Raw genomic sequence first — 21,015 nt, forward strand, 5'->3', positions numbered from 1 at the left:
TTAGGGTTCTTAATGGTAGGGCACTTGAGGAAGGGTTAGGGTTCCTATAGGTAGGGCACTTGGAGCTGGGGTTAGGATTCCTATGGGCAGGGCTTTCCGCCCTAGTGTTAGGGTTCCTATGGGCAGGGCACTTGGAGCTAGGGTTAGGTTTTCTATTTGCAGGGTTTCCTGCCCTATGGTTAGGTTTCCTAAGTGTAGGGTACTTGCAGCTAGAGTTAGGGTTCCTATCGGTAGGGCAGTTGAAACTAGGGTGAGGGTTCGTATGGGTAGGGCTTCCCGCTCTAGGGTTAGCGTTCCTAAGGGTACGGCACTTGGAGCTAAGGTTAGAGTTCCTATGGGTAGGGCACTTAGAGCTAGGGTTAGGGTTCCTACAGTTAGGGCAGTTAAAGTGAGGGTTAGGCTTCCTATGGGTAGAGTACTTGGAGCTAGGGTTAGGGTTCCTATGGGTAGGGTACCCTTCCCTATGTTTAGGGTTCCTATGGGTAGGACACTTGGAGCTGGGGTTTGGGTTCCTGTGGTTAGAGCACCCCTCCCTAGGGTTAGGGTTCCTAAGGGTAGGTCACTTGGAGCAAGAGTTACGGTTCCTATGGCTAGGGCACTTGGAGCTAGGGTTAGGATTTCTATGGGTAGGGTGCTGCACCCTAGGGTTAGGGTTCCTATTGGTAGGGCATTTGGAGCTAGGGTTAGAGTTCCTTTGGGTGGGGCTCGATGACCTAGGGTTAGAATTCCTAAGGTTAGGGGACTTCGAGCTAGGGTTAGGGTGCCTATGGGTAGGGCTTCCCCCCCTTGGGTTAGGGTTCCTAAAGGTAGGGCACTTTTAGCTAGGGTTAAGGTTCGTATACGTAGGTCACTGAGACCTAGAGTTATGTTTCCTTTGGGTAAGGATTCCCACCCTAGGATTTGGTTTCCTAAGGGTAGGTCACTTGGCCCTGGGGTTAGGGTTCCTCTGGGCAGGGTACTTCGAGCTAGGACTAGGGTTCCCATGGATAGGTCGCCCTGCCCTAAGGTTAGTGTTCCTATGGACAGGGCACTTGGAGCTAGGGTTAGGGTTGCTATGAATAGTGTACTTGGAACTAGGGTTAAAGTTCCTATGGCTAGGGCACTTGAAGCTAGAGTTAGAGTTCCTATGGGTAGGGCTTCCCACTCTTGGGTTAGGGTTCATTAGGATAGGGCACTTGGACCTAGGGTTAGGGTTCCTATGGGTAGGGCACTTGGAGTTAGGGTTTTGGATCCTGTGGGTAGGGCACCCCGCTCTAGGGTTAGGGTTCCTATGGGTAGGTCTCCCCACCCTAGGGTTAGGGTTCCTATGGGTAGGGCTTCCCTCCCTAGGTTTAGGGCTCCTAAGGGTAGGGCACTTGGAGCTAGGATTAGGGTTCCTATGGATAGGGCTTGCCGCCCTAGGGTTAGGGTTCCTAAGGGTATGGCACTTGGAGCTAGGGTTTGGGTTCCCATGAGTAGGGTAGTTGTAGCTAGGGTTAGGGTTCCTATGGGTAGGACTTCACGCCCTAGGGTTAGGGTTTCTAAGAGTAGGGCACTTGGAGGTAGGTTTAGGATTCCTGTTGATAGGGTTTCCTGCCCTAGGATTAGGATTCCTAAGGGTAGGGTAATTGGAGCTAGGGTTAGGGTTCCTATGGGTAGGGCGCCTCGCCCTAGGGTTAGAATTCCTAAGGGTTGGGCACTTGAAGCTAAGGTTAGGGTTCCTATGGGTAGGGCACCCTACTTAGGGTTAGGGTTCCTATGGGTAGGGAACTTGAAGCCAAAGTTAGGGTTCCTATGGTTTTGGTACCCCGCCCTAGTGTTAGGATTCCTAAGGGTAAGGCACTTGGAGCTAAGGTTAGGGTTCCTATGAGAAGATCACTTGGAGCTAGACTTAAGGTTCCTATAGGTACGGCTTTCCGCCCTAGGGTTAGGTTTCCTATTTGGTAGGGCACTTGGAGCTGGGGTTAGGGTTCCTATGGGAAGAGCACTTGGAGCTAGGGTTAGGGTCCCTATGGTTAAGGCACCCTGCCCTAGGGTTAGGTTTCCTAAGTGTAGGGCACTTGGAGATAGGGTTAGGGTTCCTATGGGTAGGGATTCCCGCCCTAGGGTTAGTATTCCTAAGGGTAGGGCACGTGGAGTTAGGATTAGTTCCTATGGATAGATCGCCCTGCCCTAGGGTCAGTATTCCTAAGAGTAGGGCACTTGAAACTAGGGGTAAGGTTCCTATGGACAGGGCACTTGGAGCTAGGGTTAGGGTTCCTCTGGGTAGGGCTTCCTGCCCTAGGGTTAGGATTCCTAAGGGTAGGGTAATTGGAGCTAAGGTTAGGGTTCCTATGGGTAGGCCAGTTGGAGCTAGGGTTAGGGTTCCTATGGTTTTGGCACCCCGCCCTAGTGTTAGGATTCCTAAGGGTAAGGCACTTGGAGCTAAGGTTAGGGTTCCTATGAGTAAGTCACTTGGAGCTAGGGTTAATTTTCCTATGGGTAGGTCTTACCAGCCGAGGGTTAAGTTTCCTAAGAGTAGGGTAGGTAGATCTGGGGTTAGGGTTCCTATGTGTAAGGCACTTGAAACTAGGGTTACGTTTCCTATGGGTAGGGCAACCCCCTCTAGGGTTAGGGTTCCTATGGGTAGGGCACTTGGAGCTAGGGTTAGGGTTTCTATGGCTAGGCTCCCCGCCCTAGGTTTAGGTTTCCTAAGGATAGGTCTCTTGGAGCTAGGGTTAGGGTTCCTGAGGTTAGTGCACCTAGAGTTAGGGTTAGGGTTCCTGTGGGTAAGTCTTTCCACCCTTGGTTTAGGTTTTCTAAGGGTTGGGTAGTTAGATCTGGGATTGGGGTTCCTATGAGTAGGGCAACTGGAAGTAGTGTTAAGGTTCCTATGGGTAGGGCAACCCCCCCTAGGGTTAGGGTTTCTAAGGGTAGGGCACTTGGAACTAGGGTTAGGGTTCATATGGGTAGTGCTTTGACCCTAGGGTTATGGTTCCTATGGATAGGGTTTTTTGCCCTAGGGTTTTAGCTTCTATGGGTAGGGCACCCCGCCCCAGGGTTAGGGTTCCTTTAGGTAGAGCACTTTGAGCTAGGCTTAGGGTTCCTATGAGTAGGTCACCCCACCCTACTGTTAGGGTTCCTATAGGTAAGGCACTTGGAGCTAGGGTTAAGGGTCCAATGGGTAGAGTACTTGCAGCTAGGATTAGGGTTCCTGTGGTAAGGGCACTTAGAGCTAGGGTTAGGGTTCCTATGGGTAGGGCTTCCCACCCTATTGTTAGGGTTCCTCAGGCCTGGGCCCTTGTAGCTTGGGTTAGAGTTCCTATGAGTAGGGCACTTGCAGGTAGGGTTAGTGTTCCTATAGGTAGAGCACTTGGAGCTAGGGTTAGAGTTTGTATGAGTAGGGCTTCCCGCCTTAAGGTTAGGGTTCCTATGGGTAGGCTACTTGTAGCTAGAGTTAGAATTCCTATGGGTAGGAAACCCACCCTAGGTTTAGAGTTCCTAAGAGTAGGGCACTTGGAGCTATGGTTAGGGTTCCTGTGGGTAGGACACTTGGAGCTAGAGTTAGTATTCCTATGGGTAGGGCACCCTGCCCTAGGGATAGAGTTTCTAAGGATAGGTCACTTGGAGCTAGGGTTAGGATTCCTATGGGTAGGGCACTTGTTGGTAGGGTTAGGGTTCCTATGAGTAGGGCCCTTGGAACTAGGGTTAGAATTCCTATGGGTAGAACACTGGGAGCTATGGTTAGGGTTCCTATGGGTAGGGTTTCTCGCCCTAGAGTTAGAGCTCCTATAGGTAGGGCACATCTCCCCAGGGTTAGGGTTCCTATGAGTAGGTCGCCCCACCCTAGGGTTAGGGTTCCTATATGTAGGGCACTTGAAGCTAGGGTTAGGGTTCCTATGGTTGGAGCACTCGGAGCCAGGGTTAGGGTTCCAATGGGTCGGGCTCTTGGAGTTAGGCTTAGAGTTCCTATGGTTAGGGCACCCTGCCCTAGGGTTATGGTTCCTAAGAGTAGGGCACTTGGAGCTAAGGTTAGGGTTCCTGTGGGTAGGGCACTTGGACCTAGGGCTAGGGTTCCTATGAGCAGGGCTTCCTGCCCTAGGGTTAGGGTTCCTAAGGTTATCGCACGCCACCCTAGGGTTAAGGTTCCTATGGGTAGGTCACTTGGAGCTATGGTTAGACTTTCTATGGGTAGGGTGCCCTGCCCTAGGGTTATGGTTCCTAAGAGTAGGGCACTTGGAGCTAAGGTTAGGGTTCCTATGGGTATGGCTTCCCTCCCTATGGTTAGGGATCCTTTGAGCAGGGGACTTGGAGCTAGGGTTAGAGTTACTATGGGTAGGACTTCCCGCCATAAGGTTAGGGTTCCTTTGGTTAGGGCACTTCGAGCTTGAGGTAGGGTTCCTATGGGTCGGGAACCTGCCTTAGGTTTAGGGTTCTGAAGGTTAGGGCACTTGAAACTAGGGTTAGGGTTCCCATAGGTAGGGCACCCCGCTCTAGGGTTAGGTTCCTATGGGTAGTGCAGCCCGCCCTAGAGTTAGGGTTCCTATGTGTAGGGCACTTAGGACCCCTAACCCTAGCTCCATGGGTAGGGCTTCCCGCCCTAGGGTTAGGGGTCCTATGGGTAGGGCTTACTGCCCTAGGATTAGGATTCCTAAGGGTAGGGCACTTGGAACGAGTTTTAGGATTCCTGTGGGTAGGGGATTTGGAGCTAGATTTAGGGTTCCTTTGGGTAGAGCTTCCCGCCCTAGGGTTAGGGTTCCTAAGTGTAGGGCACTTGGAGCTAGGGTTAGAGTTCCTATGGGTTGGGCACTTGGAGCTACGGTTCAGGTTTCTATGGGTAGGGCTTCCCTTCCCAGGGTTAGGGTTTCTAAGGCTAGTTGGCGTTGCCCTACGGTTAGGGTTCCTATGGGTAGGGCACTTGGAGCTAGGGTTAGGGTTCCTATGGGTAGGGCACTCTGCCCTAGTTTTAGGGTTCCTATGGGTAGGGCACTTGGAGCTAGGGTTAGCGTTCCTATGGGTATGGCGCCCCGCACTAGGGTTTGGGTTCGTATGGGTAGGGAATTTTGAGCTAGGGTTAGGGTCCCAATGTGTAGAGCACTTGGAGCTAGGGTTAGGGTTCCTATGGGTAGGGCTTCCTGCCCTACGGTTAGGGTTCCTAAGGGTAGAGCACTTGGAGCTAGGGTTAGGGTTCCTATGGGTAGGGCATTTGGAGCTAGGGTTAGGGTTCCTATGTGTAGGGCACTTTGAGCTAGGGTTAGGGTTCCTATGAGTAGGGTTTCCCGCACTAGGGTTAGGGTTCCTATCGGTTGGGCACTTGGAGCCAGGGTTAGTGTTCCTATGGGTAGGGTATTTGGAGCTATCTTAGGTTTCCTATGAGTAAGGCTTCCTGTCCTAGGGTTAGGGTTCTTAAGGGTAGGGTATTTTGAGCTAGATTTAGGGTTCCTATGAGTAGGGCACTTGGACCTAGAGTTAGGCTTTCTGTCGATAGGTCTTCCTGGCCTATGGATAGGGTTCCTAAGGGTAGGGCACTTGGAGCTTGGGTTGGGGTTCCTATGGATATGGCACTTGGAGCTAGGGTTAGGATTCCTATGGGTAGGGCGCTTGCAGCTATAGTTAGGGTTTCTATGGGTAGGGCTTCCCACCCTATGGTTAGGGTTCCTATGGGTAGGGGACTTGGAGCTAGGGTTAGGGTTCCTATGGGTAGGTCTTCTCACCCTAGGGTTAAGGTTCCTAAGTGTAGGGTTCTTGGAGCTAGTATTAGGGTTCCTATGGGTAAGGCACTTGGAGCTAGAGTTAGGGTTCGTATGGGTAGGGCACCTCACCCTAGGGTTAGGGTTCCTATGAGTGGGGCACTTGTAGCTTGTATTAGTTTTCCTATGGGTAGGGCTTCCCACCCTAGGGTTAGGGATCCTGAGGGTAGGGCTCTTGGAGCTATGGTTAGGGTTCCTATGGGTAGGGCACTTGGAGCTCGGGTTAGGGTTCCTATGGGTAAGGCTTCCTGCCCTAAGGTTATGATTCCTAAGGCTAGGGTATTTGGAGCTAGCGTTAGAGTTCCTATAGGTAGGGCACCCCTCCGTAGGGTTAGGGTTCCTAAGGGTACATCACTTGTAGCTGGAGTTAGCCTTCGTATGGGTAGGGCTTCTCGCCCTAAGGTTACGGTTCCGAAGGGTGGGGCTCTTGGAGCTATGGTTAGGGTTCCTATGTGTAGGGTTTTCTGCCCTAGGGTTAAGGTTCCTAAGATTAGGGCACTTTTAGCTATGGTTAGGGTTCCTATGGGTATGGCATTTGGATCTAGGGTTGGGGTTCCTATGAGTAGGGCTTCCCGCCCTAGGGTTAGGGTTCCTAATGGTAGGAGCTAGGGTTAGGGTTCCTATGGGTAGGGTGCCCTGCCCTAGGGTTAGGGTTCCTAAGGGTAGGGTTCTTAGAGCTAGGGTTAGGGATGAGGATGAGGGAACTGGGATTGTTTAGTCTGCAGAATAGAAGAATGAGGAAGGATTTGATAGCTGCTTTCAACTACCTGAAAAGGGTTTCCAAAGAGGATGGATCTAGACTGTTCTCAGTGGTACCAGACGACAGAACAAGGACTAATGGTCTCAAGTTGCAGTGGGGGAGGTTTATATTGGATATTAGGGAAAACTTTCTCACTAGGAGGGTGGTGAAGCACTGGAATGGGTTACCTAGGGAGGTGATGGAATCTCCTTCCTTGGAGGTTTTTAAGGTGAGGCTTGATAAAACTCTGACTGGGATGATTTAGTTGGGAAGTGGTCCTGCTTTGAGCAGGGGGTTGGACTAGATGACCTCCTGAAGTCCCTTCCGACCCTGATATTCTATGATTCTATGATTACTAAAAGACAATGGCTGGTGAGAATGAGTGGATGGATAAGCCAAAGATGGAACATTTTAAAATACTACTTTTTCATGTAATATGTTTGTATTTAATTTTCAGGAATTAGAATATTGCCTTGATCCTAAGACCAAGGAACTGCCTCACTTACGAAACCCTGACATACTTGTTGGTGAAAATGATCTCACAGCACTCAGTTATCTCCATGAACCTGCTGTTCTACACAATCTCAAAGTTCGCTTTATTGATTCAAAACTTATTTATACCTATTGTGGTAAGTACATAAGGATTTTCCTTTATTCTATTGCAAGGGACCAAAAAAAAAAAAATTGCAATGGGTAGGAAAAAAGGTGGTTTTTTATTGATAGGTCTCTGATTTTAAATAAAGTCTTGTTTTCATTAATTATGAGACACTTTGGGGGATCCTCTACATCAGGGAGGCCCAAATCAACTAGACCTGCAAGTATGAAAATTCAGAGTACATCTGCTTCATTTTTATGTGCTTCTAGCTTCCCAAAGGGCTCTGTTTAGAATGCTTACTTTGAGGTCCTGGGGATTCTTCAATGAACGTTGTGCCCATTACAGATGCTTACCTAAGTATGTATTAGCTGGAGGAGAGCTTTGAAAAATGTAAACGTATCTTTGGAAATGTGTAAGACTAAGTTTATAATACCCTTTGTTTGCTGGACTTATTCTTTCTCAGCTATGGCTCACTTGGTCTTGTGATTGCACTGAGAATTCCAATTACCTTTCCTTCGTACCATTTTCATTCAGTGGAACTGCAGGAATGAGGTTACAGCAACTACAGAGTGTGTATGTGCCAGTGTTTGTGTGTTCATATCTGTGCTCTTTGTTAGTAGCAAAGAACGTTTAACTCATAGCAGTGTAGATTTGTGATCATACAAAATCTGAAAGCATAACTGGCCATAATTAAGGCTAATATTTTTTCACGGTTAGTTTTAGTAAAAGTCATGAACAGGTCACGGGCAATAAACAAAAATTCACAGAGCTGTGACTTGCCCATTACTTTACTAAAAATAACCTGGGGCAGGGTTAGGTAGCTGGGAGGAATGGAGTCCCATGGGGCGGGGGGAACGACATGCCCCAACTCCAGTGGCCGCAGTGGGGGTCGCAGCAATGGGGGACACACAGCGCTTCCTCCAGAGCTGGCCCAACTGCAGCCCCCACCAAGCCTCAGTCACAGGGACTGGGGTGGCACGTGGCCCTGGGAAACTGCAAGGGAAGCGCGCAGCCGCAGCCTCCGGCGAAGGCCAAGCCCGGCCCGCTGCAGGCTGGGGTGCATGGATCCCGCCAAGCCCGGGCCGCTGCGGGCTGGGGTGTGTGTACCTTGCCAAGCCCGGGACGCCACAGGGCTGCGGTGCACGTACCCTGCCAAGCCTAGGATGCCGAGGGGTTGGGTTGCATGGCCCTGGCTGCAGCCCCCATGGGACTAGGGGAGCAGGGTCCTGATTTCAGCCAGCCCAGTTGCAGGGCAGGTATGCACAGTCCCGTCTCCTCCTCCTGAAGCCCTAGAAGTCACGGAGGTCCGGCAAAGTCACAGAATCCGTGACTGTCATGATCTCCGTGACTAAATCATAGCCTTAGCCATAATTTGTTCAATCAACCAAAAGTGGAACCGTTTACTATGATGATGACTTCATCATAATTGCGGTTGAGTGATAAATTTTAAAGGAGTATTGTGAAGTAGTTTAGGCCCAAAATTTAGAATTCATGCAGTGGGTTTTTAATTCCAAATCCTGGTATTTATTGGAAATATGTTGCTAACTCTTAATATAACATTTCAGTTAAAACAATTTCAAGTTCATTTTTAGGTATTACCCTGTATTTTGTTTTTTAAACATCATGCTAGTGCATGAGAAACTGAAAGTTAAACTAGCTGTCCTGTTTAGACTGGTGAGTAAAATATAAAAAGTGAATTGCATAATTGGTGGGAAGTTAACCAGATTGTGAAAATTCCTGTTAAAGTTGCTGTTAGTAATGCAGATCAGGGATTTTTCTTCCAAAATATGTGCCAGATTTTCCTGTCATGTAAATCAGTCTGGCTCCAGTGTAGTTAGGTCAGTTAATGCCAGTTGTGAATTTGTACCATGATTTTTACCCATACTGTTTCCCTTTTAATTTTTATGTGGACCATTTTAACTTATTTCTTGTTTTAATTTAGACGAGCTCTAGTCCATTTTTCTAAGGACAACCCCAATTTGTTTTGTGCACAATTCCCAGAGCATAGCTAGCCATCGTGAATTACCATTGCTTGAGCCTGCTGCTTGCAGTTGGATTTTATCATTTGGATCGCACTTTGCATTGCTTTAATATAAAGTAGGCTGGGCTGTCATTGAGGGAATCTTGTCATAGTGCAAGGGAGTCTTTGACTGACATCAGCAAATCTTACTGTGGTAGCTGGTAGCTGTTTTGAAGGCATTTGTGACTTCCTTGGTGCAGTGCCAGTTGAAGACCTTGATTTGTTCCTCTCTTGGTGCAGAACAGCCACACTTTGAATTTTGATTGTAATTCCTAATGTTAATTTCTCACTGTGTCTGTTCCTGCTGTAGCTCCAGCCATGATATCAGGAGTGGTAGGATTAATGTAGACCTGCAGCCAGGATTTTAGTAATGCAGAGTACAGGTATGGATACCCTGGTGCCCTATCTACACTAACTTGCTACCACCGATGGAACCACACCCAAGGATGGCGACAGGGAAATTTTTGGAAAAAAAAGTTTAGCGTAATAAAACCTAATGGCTTGATCTTTCAGACACTTATCAGCAGGTACTGATTTGAGTGGGACGATGCCCACTAGTAAGTGTTCTCAGGATCAGGCTTTAAATTCCCTTGAATCTTACTGTTTTGTGTTTGAGTTGTTTGCAACCCTCTATTGTGTTTGACACCCATTTAGAAGCTTTAAAAAGGGATTTATTTTTATGCCAGTTTTGTTTTTTACACTTGCCAAACATGCTGCTTTTATGTGTTTCCTAGTGCTGCTTCAATTGACTGTACACCAGGCCTCTGCTAATTTGCCCTAATGTCTGGAAGACGTGGAAAATTGCTAAATTTGGCAAACCATTAAAGGGCATAAAATGTTTTACTAAAAGGCAAGTTTGCTGAAGTTTGAAGAAGCTCTTCAGCCTTCTAAAAAAACATGTCTCAGCTGATGAGGATTGTGCAGTTTGCATATTAAGTTTATTAGAAGCATGTTGATCCAGGGTCTTTGATCACTTGGAAACCCAAAGATTTCTAAAGTGCAAACAAACGAGGTTTGATATGATAATTTTTGACGTTACAGGACACCCAGAGCTGCAGTCCAAGCTGCTATTGAGTCACTCTTTCGCCTTTACTCCATCACCATGGAATATTCTACGTTATGGGAAATGATGGCGCGCACATAGTGTTTTAGGGCTTACAGAGCTGTAGTGTAATGAAGAGGCTGCTTTCGCCAACTGGAGAACTTCTCCCGTTGGTATTAGGTACTCCACCTCCTTGAGAGGCACTAGATACATTGATAGAAATCCTCCCATCGACGTAGGACTGTTTACACAGGGAGTTAGGTCAGTATAATAGGTGCCCACATCCCTGAGAGACCATAAGTTTGTACCGTAGACCAGAACTTAGTGTAATAACAGAGAAAAAAAGGGTGGGGGATGGGGTAGGGTGGCGGCAATTGTTCGCTTGGTGAAATTCTTAGGAAAACAGTAGTATATCAAATGGGGACTAGCACAGTTACAGGGGTAACAGCTTCATCTTTGACCCCTCTCTGGTCTCTGAGTGCACCCCCTCAAATATTTGGCCTTTTGCCTTTTGTTGGGGTGGAATCCTGCAAATGTCCTACTTTTAGCCTGGGCCCTGCGAACACAGCGCTCTGTGTTTCAACTGATCACTAAGCCAACCTGATGGGGGTTGTCACCTGTAAGTCTTCACTTTGGGATCTTGTGACCAGTGATTGATATAGATGACCAGACAGCTTCTCCAAACAAAGCATTGTTTATGTCAGTGGTTCTCAACCAGGGGTATGTGTACCCCTGGGAGTACGCAGAGGTCTTCCAGTCAGTACCTCAACTCTTCTAGATATTTGCCTAGTTTTACAACAGGCAACATAAAAAGCACTAGCGAAGTCAGTAAAATCTAAAATTTCATACAGACAGTGACTTGTGTTTACTGCTCTGTCTATTATATATAGATATGCAAGTATAATATTTATATTCCAATTGATTTATTTTATAATTATCTGGTATAAACGAGAAAGGAAGCAATGTTTCAGTAATAGTGTGCTGTGACACTTTTTTGTATTTTTATGTCTGATTTTGTAACCAAGTAGTTTTGTAGTGAGGTGAAACTTGGGGGTGCGTAAGACAAATCTGGCACCTGAAAGGGGTACAGTTGTCTGGAAAGGTTGAGAGCCACTGCTTTATGCATTGCAGTAGGAACAAAGCATAACAAGAATGAAAATCAAGGATATTCAAACAGAAGGCCTATAGATCTATGTTTCCTAGGGTATATGCAGGGCTGCCCCTAGACATTGTGGTGCCCTATGCAGCACCTCCGTGGGGGGATACTTAGGCCTCCGTGCGGGAGCGAGGAGCTGCACCCAAGGTCTGTGGGGGCAGGAGCAGGCTTGGGCGGACAGGGGGGAAGTGCCCTCCCGCAAAAGCTGACGGAGCAGAGTGGGTTGGGGCCGGGTTGCTCCACTTTCTGCGGCCCAGTGATTGCAGGGTGTGCCTGACCCCGCACTCATGGGGCGGAGGGAAGTGGAGTGACCTGGCCCCAGCCCACTCCACTCTGCTCCCCTGGCTCCCAGCCTTGGGACTTGGGGGGTAAGGGGGAGAACTGGTGGCGTGGCTGGGGCCGGGTTGCTCCACTTCTCGCCCCCTGTGAGTGCAGGGCACGTCCAACCCCTGCTTCAGTCCCCTGGAATGTAGCTCAGGGAAGGGGTGGGGTGGAATGGGGACAGGGATGGGTTGGAGCAGGGGTGGGAAGGGGCAGCGGCAGAGCAGGGGCGGGGGCTTTGGGGAAGGGGTAGAGTGGGGTTGGGGCTGAATCAGAGCAAGGATGGGAAGAGGTGGGGTGGGGGCGAAGTAGGAGCTATGGGGAAGGGGTGGAGTGGGTGCGGGGTGAGAGTAGAGGCAGCTTTCCTGGCCAGCTCAGCTGGCTGGGGGAATCAGGCTGGCCACTGGTGCAACACTCAGCTGCATAGCAGCACAAGGAAATTTGGGGCACTTTGGAGCCCTACGCAGCTGCATAGTTTATGGATAAGGAAGGCCCTGGGTATATCTACGCTGCTGGACTGTGAGAGCTGACTTGGGCTCGGGGCAAGGGGCTATTTACCTGTGGTGTAGACATTCGGGGCTTGGGCTGAAGCCTGGCTTCTATGACCACACCCAAACATCTGCACCACAATTATACAGCCCATTAGCATAAGCCTGAGTCAGCTGGCATGGGTCAGCAACAGGTTTTAATTACAGTGTAGACGTACCCGTAGAGGCCTGCCATGCCTCAAGCGGGTCTGTCTTCACTCCCTCCCATGACCTCTGTGGTCTGGGAGAACCACTTCGCATCAATGACTCTCAACAACCACTCACTCTCTCCCTTGAGAGAGTCACTTTTATCCCCTTAGAAGCCCTTTGTCTCTTGTTCCCAGTTCTGTGTTTACAGATCTCAGAGGTCGGAGGTGGTACATCAAAGCAAATTAGTCTAGTATTGTCCCTGAAATGTGACTAAATAGGTGACTTTCTGAAGCTATTGTCCTCTTTCCTGCTTAGATGCAACCAGACCTTGCTTGAATTCATCCCTTATATTCATACATTACTGTCTTCTTAAGTCAGAAAAATAGAATATATAATATTCATAAATTATTATAGACCAGCACCAAGTCAGTCACAGGGAAGCCAAGTGAAATTAGTGTACACTTAGAGAACTCTGTTTGCATGTGAAAACCATGTGCAGTTACATTAGAACCTCAGAGTTACAAACACCTCAGGAATGGAGAAGGTTCATAACTCTGAAATGCTCGTAGTTCTGAACAAAATGTTAGGGTTGTTCTTTCAAACAGCATTGACTTAATACAGCTTTGAAACTTCACTATGCAGAACTAAAATGCTGCTCTTAACCATCTTAATTTAAATGAAACTGGCACAGTTTTTTTTAAACTTTCCTTTTTTTTAAAGTAGTTTATTTTTAATACAGTACTGCACTGTATTTGCTTTTGTTTTTGTGTCTGCTGCCTGACTGTGTACTTCCAGTTCCAAATGAGGTGTGTGGTTGACCGGTCAGTTTGTAACCCTGATGTTCGTAACTCTGAGGTTCTACTGTATTTGATTTGTATGTTCAGACATGGGAATTTGGGCTGTGTCTACACGACAGAACCTGTGTCGGTATAGCTATGTTGGGATAGCCCCCTAGTATCGCTGCAATGTACACTGAGAGAAGGAATGTTTCTGCTCGTGTAGGAATGCCACCTTCCTGAACCACCTCTTCTGTCAGCACAGCTGTATCATCACTGTTTTTTTTTGTGAGCATAGCTATGTCATTAGGAGATATGGGTTTTTTCAGACACCTGACCGAGCTAGCTATCTTGGTATATAAGTTTTTAGTGTAAACCAGGCCCCAGAAACATAACTGTTGAATTTACCTTTTGCATGTTGGCCTTTGAAAATTGGACTATTCTACTGTATACCCTAGAATGATGTAAAGGTAGGTCAAATGAAGACTAAACAGGATTGAATTTCATTTTGATGTCATCTTAAGTCATTTTAAATTAAGGAAGGCTTGATAATTTTAGGCAGTAATTGACCTGAGATCTGGAGGTAATTTGTTCAGCTTTGTTCTTCATTATTTCTTCAAATCTGTTCAAATCTGAACAAAGATTTGTGAATATTAAAAGGAAAAAGTGCATCTCGATTATTCTGAGAACCTTCTGGTAGCTATGTTTAAAATTCAGTGAACCTTGCTGCTTATATTATATGATGTTTATGAAGTATAAAACACTGCCCGTTATGCAGTACAATGAGCCTAGATTTAGATAAATATTTAGCCATTTGTAGATTGATGATCACCCTCAAGATGAAAGAATTGGAGCTCTTTAGTTTGCGTGTGTACAGGAAGAATCATAATAGCAACTGAGGGGTGCAGATTTAATATAAAAGAAAATGAAATGTTACCATGACCCTTACATTAGTAGATTTATGTATTTCTTATGGAAAATCCAGTGCAATTAAGATGGGTGTGAGACAAAGTGATAATTTTTGGTAATAATTTTATGAGGCCTACGTCTTCCTCAGTTTCCCCTATATTTTGCATTGCTACCCAGTGGAAGGTAGGGAGTGGGAAGGATTAAGTTTGCTTTCCCAGCAGACTAAGAGATGTAGATGTGCATGTCACCTCCCTGTCGGGGTGGAATGAAGAATTACCAAGGAACTGATTAAAACCCGCCCAGATCAACACTGGGGCCAAAGAGACAATGCAAGCACCAATGACTCATGGATTTCCCCACGTCTCAGCAGGGAAGCTGACTAGAAACCCCAACTCAAGATCAAAGAACTTGAAGGTGTGTGGTGGGGAGTAAAATGGGTTCTGGAACAAGTCTGGGCTCTCTCCCCAGAGAATTGACTAAGAAAGTTAGAGAGAAAGCCAGAGAGCCTGGAAAATGGAGTTCCCTGCAGTTTGGCTGGTAAATTGTTCTGGAATGGCCAAGGTGGACTGTACTTTAACTTTAATGTTTCTATGCTAACCTAAGAATGCAAGGTTCCCCTTGACTAATAAACCCTACTGTTTTGAAAACGCTGCTGGAATGTCACTGTAAATACTTGTTGAAGTGCATTAATCCCTGAAGTCTCTACCAGGATCTATCTCATTTGGATTTGCGGGACAGAGCTCATGGTGTGAAGCAGGAGCGCTGAAGTCCCAGAGGTTCAGTCTCAAGAGGTGGTGAAGTTTAGAAATTAGAACATGTTTTTTTTTTTGTACTGAAACAGACCTGTACTGTTGTTTGTTTGTGAGTCTCTCTGTCAGTTCCACCAGTGCCAGTGTCAATGAGATATTGAGGCTTGTACCATTACTCCCCCATGTCTCTTCACGGAGTTGTAATCACTGTGCTTTCCTGCAGTTTGCAAGAGGTGGCAAACAGCCTCCTATTAGACAAGCGAGATATTTCTGAGAGCAGTTGATAGGAGGTGCTTCAGTAGCTAACAAGCAGCTGACACCCTCTTCTCCAATACACCATACTGATGCTCATCCATCATCAGTGAGACATGAGTTTGCTCAGAAGAATGGCTCATACTGCATCAGACCAATGGTCCATCTAGCTCAGTTTCTTGTCTTTGACAGTGGCCAGTTCCAGATGCTTCAGAGGGAATGAACAGAACTGGACAATTACTGAGCGATCTATCTTCTGTCGTCCAGTCCCAGCTTCTGGCAGTCAGAGATTTAGGGACACACAGAGAATGGGGTTGCGTCCCTGACCACCTTGACTAATAGCTATTGGTGGACCTATCCTCCATGAACCTATCTAATTCTTATTTTGAACACAGTTTTACTTTTGGCTTTCACAACTTCCCCTGGCAACAAGTTCCACAGATTAACTGTGCATTGCGCAAAGAAGTACTTCCTTGTGTTTGTGTTAAACCTGCTGTCTATTAATTTCATTGGGTGACCCTTGGTTCTTGTGTTCTGTGAAGGGGTAAATACCACCTCCCTATTCACTTTCTCCACATCATTCATGATTTTATGGACCTCTCTCATATCACACTTTAGTCATCTCTTTTCTAAACTGAATAGTCCCAGTCTTTTCAATCTCTCCTCATAGGGAAGCTGTTCCATACCCCTGATAATTTATGTTGCGCTTTTCTGTACCTTTTCCAATTCAAATCTGTCTTTTTTTGAGATGGGGCGACCAGAACTAAACTCAGTATTCAAAATGTGGCCTTCCCATTGATTTATGTAGTGGCACTATGATATTTTCTGTCTTATTATCTATCCTGGTCCTAATATTTTGTTAGCTTTTATGACTGCTGCTGCACATTGAGTGGATGTTTTCAGAGAACTATCCAGACTGACCCCAAGATCTCTTTCTTGAGTGGTAACAGATGATTTATGTTTTTCCAATGCTCATTACTTTGCATTTATCAACATTGAATTTCTTCTGCCATTTTGTTGCGAAGTCACTCTGTTTTGTGAGATCTTTTGTAACTCTTCACAGTCTGCTTTGGACTTAACTATCTTGAGTAATTTTGTATTGTCTACAAAATTTGCCACCTCACTGTTTATCCCTTTTTCCAGGTCATTTATGAATATGTTGAAGAGCACTGGTCTCAGGACAGTTCTTTGTGGGACCCCACTATTTACCTCTCTCCACTGTGAAAACTGACCGTTTATTCCTACCCTTTCCCCCCCACATCTTACTGACCCACGGGAGGACCTTCCCTCTTGTCCCATGACTGTCTGCTTTGCTTAAGAGCCTTTGGTGAGGGACCTTGTAAAGGCCTTCTGAAAGTCCATGTATACTATGTCCCGTGAATCACCTTTGTCCACATGCTTTTTGACAACCTTAAAGAATTCTAATAGATTGGTGAGCCATGATTTCCATTTACAAAAGCTGTGTTGACTCTTCCACAATGCATTGTGTTCATCTATGTGTCTGATAATACTATTCTTTACTATAGTTTCAACCAATTTGCCTGGTACTGAATTTAGGTTTACTGACGTATAATTGCCAGGATCAACTCTGGAGCCTGTTTTTTTTTGTTTTGTTTTTTTAAATGGCATTACATTAGTTAACCTCCAGTTATCAGGTACAGAAGTAGATTTAAGAAATAGGTCACATACCCCAGTTGTTTTGCAATTTCATATTTGAGTTCCTTCAGAACTCTTGGGTGAATCCTATCTGGTCCTGGTGACGTACTAGTTTTAATTTATCAGTTTGTTCCATAACCTCCTATTGACACCTCAATCAAGGACGGTTCCTCAGATTTGTTAACTAAAGAGAATGGCTCCGATGTGCAGAGAAGTCTGATGCAAAGAATCCATTTAGCTCATCCACAAAAGCCTTGTCTTTCTTGAGTGCAGCTTTAACACTTCCATCATCCAGTGAAACCACTGATTGTTTGTCAGACTTCCTGCTTCCGATGTACTTTAAAATAAAATTGCTATTAGTTTTTCAGTTTTTTGCTAGTTGCTCTTCAGATTCTTTTTTGATGTGCCTAATTATACTTTTATCCTTGACTTGCCAGAGTTTACGTTCCTTTCTGTTTTCCACAGTAGGATTTGACTTCCAATTTTTACAGGATGCCTTTTTGTCTCTAACCAATTCTTTTAGTCTGTTGTTTAGCCATGGTGGCATTTTTTGGTTCTCTTGCTGTTTTTTTTTAAATTTGGGGTTACACTTTTCATTTGAGCTTCTATTATGGTGTTTTTTAAAAAGTGTCCATGCAGACATTTCACTATTTGGCTGTTCCTTTTAACTTCCAGTTAACTAACTTTCTCATTTTTGTGTAAGTTTGCCTTTTTTTTTTTTTTTTTTTTTTTTAAGTTAAATGCTCCTGTGGTGGGTTTTTGTGGTATTTTGCCCCTTACAAGGATGTTACCTTTAATAACATGATCACTATTACTGAGAAGTTCAGCTATACAGTAACTCCTCACTTAAAATCAGCCCAGTTAATGTTTCATTGTTACGTTGCTGATCAATTAGAGAACAGGCTCGTTTAAAGTTGTGCAATGCTCATAAAGCTGTTTGGCAGCCGCCTGCTTTGTCTACCGCTTGCAGAAAGAGCAGCCCATTGCAGCTGGCTGTTGGGGGCTTGGAACCAGGGTAGACTGGCAGCCCCCCTATCAACTCCCCTAAGTTCCCCGTGTGGCAGCCACCCAGCAGGCTATCAGTTGCTGGCAGTTCAGCTGTCCCTCCCCCACTGCTATGTGCTGCTCCTGCCCTCTGCCTTGGAACTGCTCCTGGGAGCCTCCTGCTTTCTGTGGGTGGGGTGGGGGGGAGGAAAGGGGTGCTAATGTCAGGGTATCCACCTGCTCCTGCCCCCTGCTTACCCCATCTCCATAGAGCAGGGGGGCAGGGGGAGACACGACAAGGGGGAGCTTGCTAGCAGCAGCTGCTGTCTCAACTTGCTGAGCTACTTTGAAAGGCAATGTACTTAGAGTGGGGTCAGCGTACTTAAAGGGACAATGCACATCTCTCTCACACACAGGAAGTGTGTCTCTGTTTGGCATGCTGTCTCCCCTCCCTCCATTTGCACTGCCTTGTAGAGTGTGAGGCTACATTAACAACAATGTGTTAACCCTTGAGGGCTCAGCCGAGTGCTAGTTCATCAGTCAGCACTAAGGCATTCCCTGGGAAATATTCCACCCTCTGACTCCACCACCTCAACCAAGCTTCATAATCATCATTGCTGTGTACGATATTACATTGTTTGTTTAAAAAGTATACTGTGTGTATATCTGTATAATATATAGTATTTTGTCTGGTGAAAACAATTTCCCTGGAACCTAACCCCCCCACCGATTGCATTAATTCTTATGGGGAAATTGGATTCACGTAACATTGTTTCGCTTAAAGTTGCATTTTTCAGGAACATAACTACAACGTTAAGCGTGGAGTTACTGTAGTAATCTCTTGCATCAGATCATGGTCCCAGCCTCTTCACTGTGCAACCAGCTTAACTGTAACCTTATTTATTTTTAATTTTGTATGAGTGAATCTGGCTTTGTTGAGAAACCTAGCATGTTCCAGGCAGGCATTGTTCATCCTTCTGCACAAAGATCTGCTAGTGCACCTTAATCCTGATTTATAGCCCCTCGACAGTTCCATTCCTGTGCTCCTACCCCGCTCTGCCAGTGTACCTTAATACTGGTCTGTAACATCTCTGCTGTTCCATTTCTGGGCTTCAGTCAAACTCAGACTACAGATTGTTTGGTACATCTGTGACTGGGACTAGAATACCATCCAATTATTTCCTTCTAACTTTAACTTTTGATTAGCTGCTCATATTTTCAGTAGCAGGATTTGTAAAATTGGCACCTAAAAAAATTCCCTTAACTTGCAGGTGAGTCTGTGTGTGTGTGTGTGTGTGTGTGTTCGTTCTTGACTGTTCATTAAGGGCTTGGCATCTTTTTTAAAAAAAAAAAAAAAAATAGAGACTTTAAGTTCAAGTCCCTGAGTCATCCCGGTGAAGTCATGGCTGATGGAAAAACACTGAGGTCTTTGTATCACAGGTTACATAGTTATGTCTTGGCGTATAACATGTAATATATCTAAAGGAGCAGACGAGAATCCTTCCAATCCTTTTCCAAAAGGTATTTTCTCATTAGAAAGCTTGTTTATGGTTTTATTTTGCTGTTTGCTTGATCTATAAATATATGACATGATTTAGTCATCTGTAAAACTGGGATGATATTCGGAGCAGCAGGTCCAGATTTCAGATGCCTTTTCTTTGCTAGTCCATGAAAAATGTTTCACCTACTTTGTCTCAGTCATAATATTTAGGCCTGCACATGGTCTTGTTTCTTTCCCTAAATTACAGACTTTTAGTGCTTTATAGAGAAAGTGAAGTTTGATTGCTGGGTGTATTTAGATATGACACTGCTATAGAAATATCTGGTATGGGGGAATGAGGGAGACATGTTCATTTAAGTTGTGTTGCATAAAATGATGCCTGATGTGCTTATTAGACGGCCACAACTAGGATTACAACTTCTTTCTGGCCACTTCCCTGCGTGGCAGTGTCGTGAGAGACTTAAAATGGGAGTTGTAGTAAGTTAAAAATATTGGCCTCACTTTCAGCTTGGTCTGAAATATTTGTGGGAGTGTGTTATAGCACTTTTAAATGTCTAACTATTTGATTTCCAAGTTCAGTCAGGAGCCTAGGTGTGCCAGCTCTATGAAGTACATCTACCTTTATTTCTGAGCACTGGTTGGAGGCCACTATTCAAAATCAGGCCATTGTTTGTTAGAAATATTGATACTCAAATTTCTAATACTAGTTCCTTTATATTACAAATTTCTAATATTGACAGGTGGTACCATAACATCAGGCACAAAGGGTTGACATGTCTGACATCATTAAGCCCTTATGTGAGAAGTGGGTGCTATTTTATTTCAGAGCCTTTCTGTTAGATCCAAACAATTATAACTGAGCAAATCAGAGGCCATGATTTATAATAAAAGATGGGAAGTACAGTCCTCACTGATCTTGTTACTGGGTAGGGCTGGCTGTTCATCATCAGTCAATGTCAGGCTGACTTACTCTAAACCCAAGCAACTTTTCATTCTTCAAACCCAAAACTTTAAAATGGGGAGAGAGTAAAAGTCCTTCCTGGTGATTTTCTTACAAGCAAGAAAATGAACTGTGTTCAAACTTTCAGGATTCAAATTTAGTGCCTAATCCAAAACCCATCAAAATAATGTCTTTCCATTTACTTCAGTGGGCTTCGGATCAGGACTTTGTTCTCCTCCAAGCAAAACATTTAAGAACGATTAGAACAACATACACCTGGCTTTTGACACTTTTACCTTTCCAAATCAGCCATTATTAATAATTTTGTTCCATTTCCTTTGTAGGTATCGTCTTGGTAGCCATAAATCCGTATGAGCAGCTGCCTATCTATGGCGAAGATATCATCAATGCATACAGTGGTCAGAATATGGGGGATATGGATCCACACATCTTTGCTGTGGCTGAAGAAGCATATAAACAGATGGCCAGGTTTGTGAAAAAACAGCCTTTGAATTCTGTTTCCCATAGGAATGAGGTCTTAAGTTCCCAGTCAGTGGACTTGACTCCGCTTTTATTTGTACTTAGTAGAAGGTGTTAAGTCTCTTTGCGCCACTGTTTTATTACATTTCAAAACATAATAAACCCATGAAAGTAGCAAAACAGTGAAAAAAATTATCTCTTACAGACAGTACTCATTTGATAGGTAATGGGAAGAATCCACTGGAACTGTTCAGAATTTAGGTCTAAAATTTGATCGGATCTGTAAGGAACAATGTTATTTCAGACTGATAAGTAACAGAGGGCTATTTTTGGACCACTGTCTATTTTAAGGAACAAATAATTGTGCTTTAATAATGCAAATATTTTACAGTATTTACATATAACCCAACACAAAAGATGATTAATCTATGGGTAATCTTAACAATACCCAGGCTTTGGAGAACTGTCTCTTATTCATATCAGTGAAGCCAGAGTTGTACAAGTTAGCTT

The 21,015-nt window shown here is 45.2% G+C and overlaps 1 protein-coding gene across 8 annotated transcripts in view; it reads left to right on the top strand.

Annotated features, from left to right (window-relative positions):
- MYO5A (myosin VA) overlaps positions 1-21,015 on the top strand; it is a 199,244-nt gene that overhangs the window by 63,522 nt on the left and 114,707 nt on the right. For all 8 annotated transcript variants that reach the window (XM_075069627.1, XM_075069629.1, XM_075069631.1 and 5 more), the window contains exons 3-4: positions 6,905-7,076; positions 20,370-20,514. In XM_075069627.1, the coding sequence (XP_074925728.1) occupies positions 6,905-7,076; positions 20,370-20,514 (317 nt within the window). The remainder of the gene's footprint in view (positions 1-6,904; positions 7,077-20,369; positions 20,515-21,015) is intronic.

The sequence above is a fragment of the Chelonoidis abingdonii genome, chromosome 9, assembly GCF_003597395.2.
Source record: "Chelonoidis abingdonii isolate Lonesome George chromosome 9, CheloAbing_2.0, whole genome shotgun sequence".
Lineage (NCBI taxonomy): Eukaryota > Metazoa > Chordata > Testudines > Testudinidae > Chelonoidis > Chelonoidis abingdonii.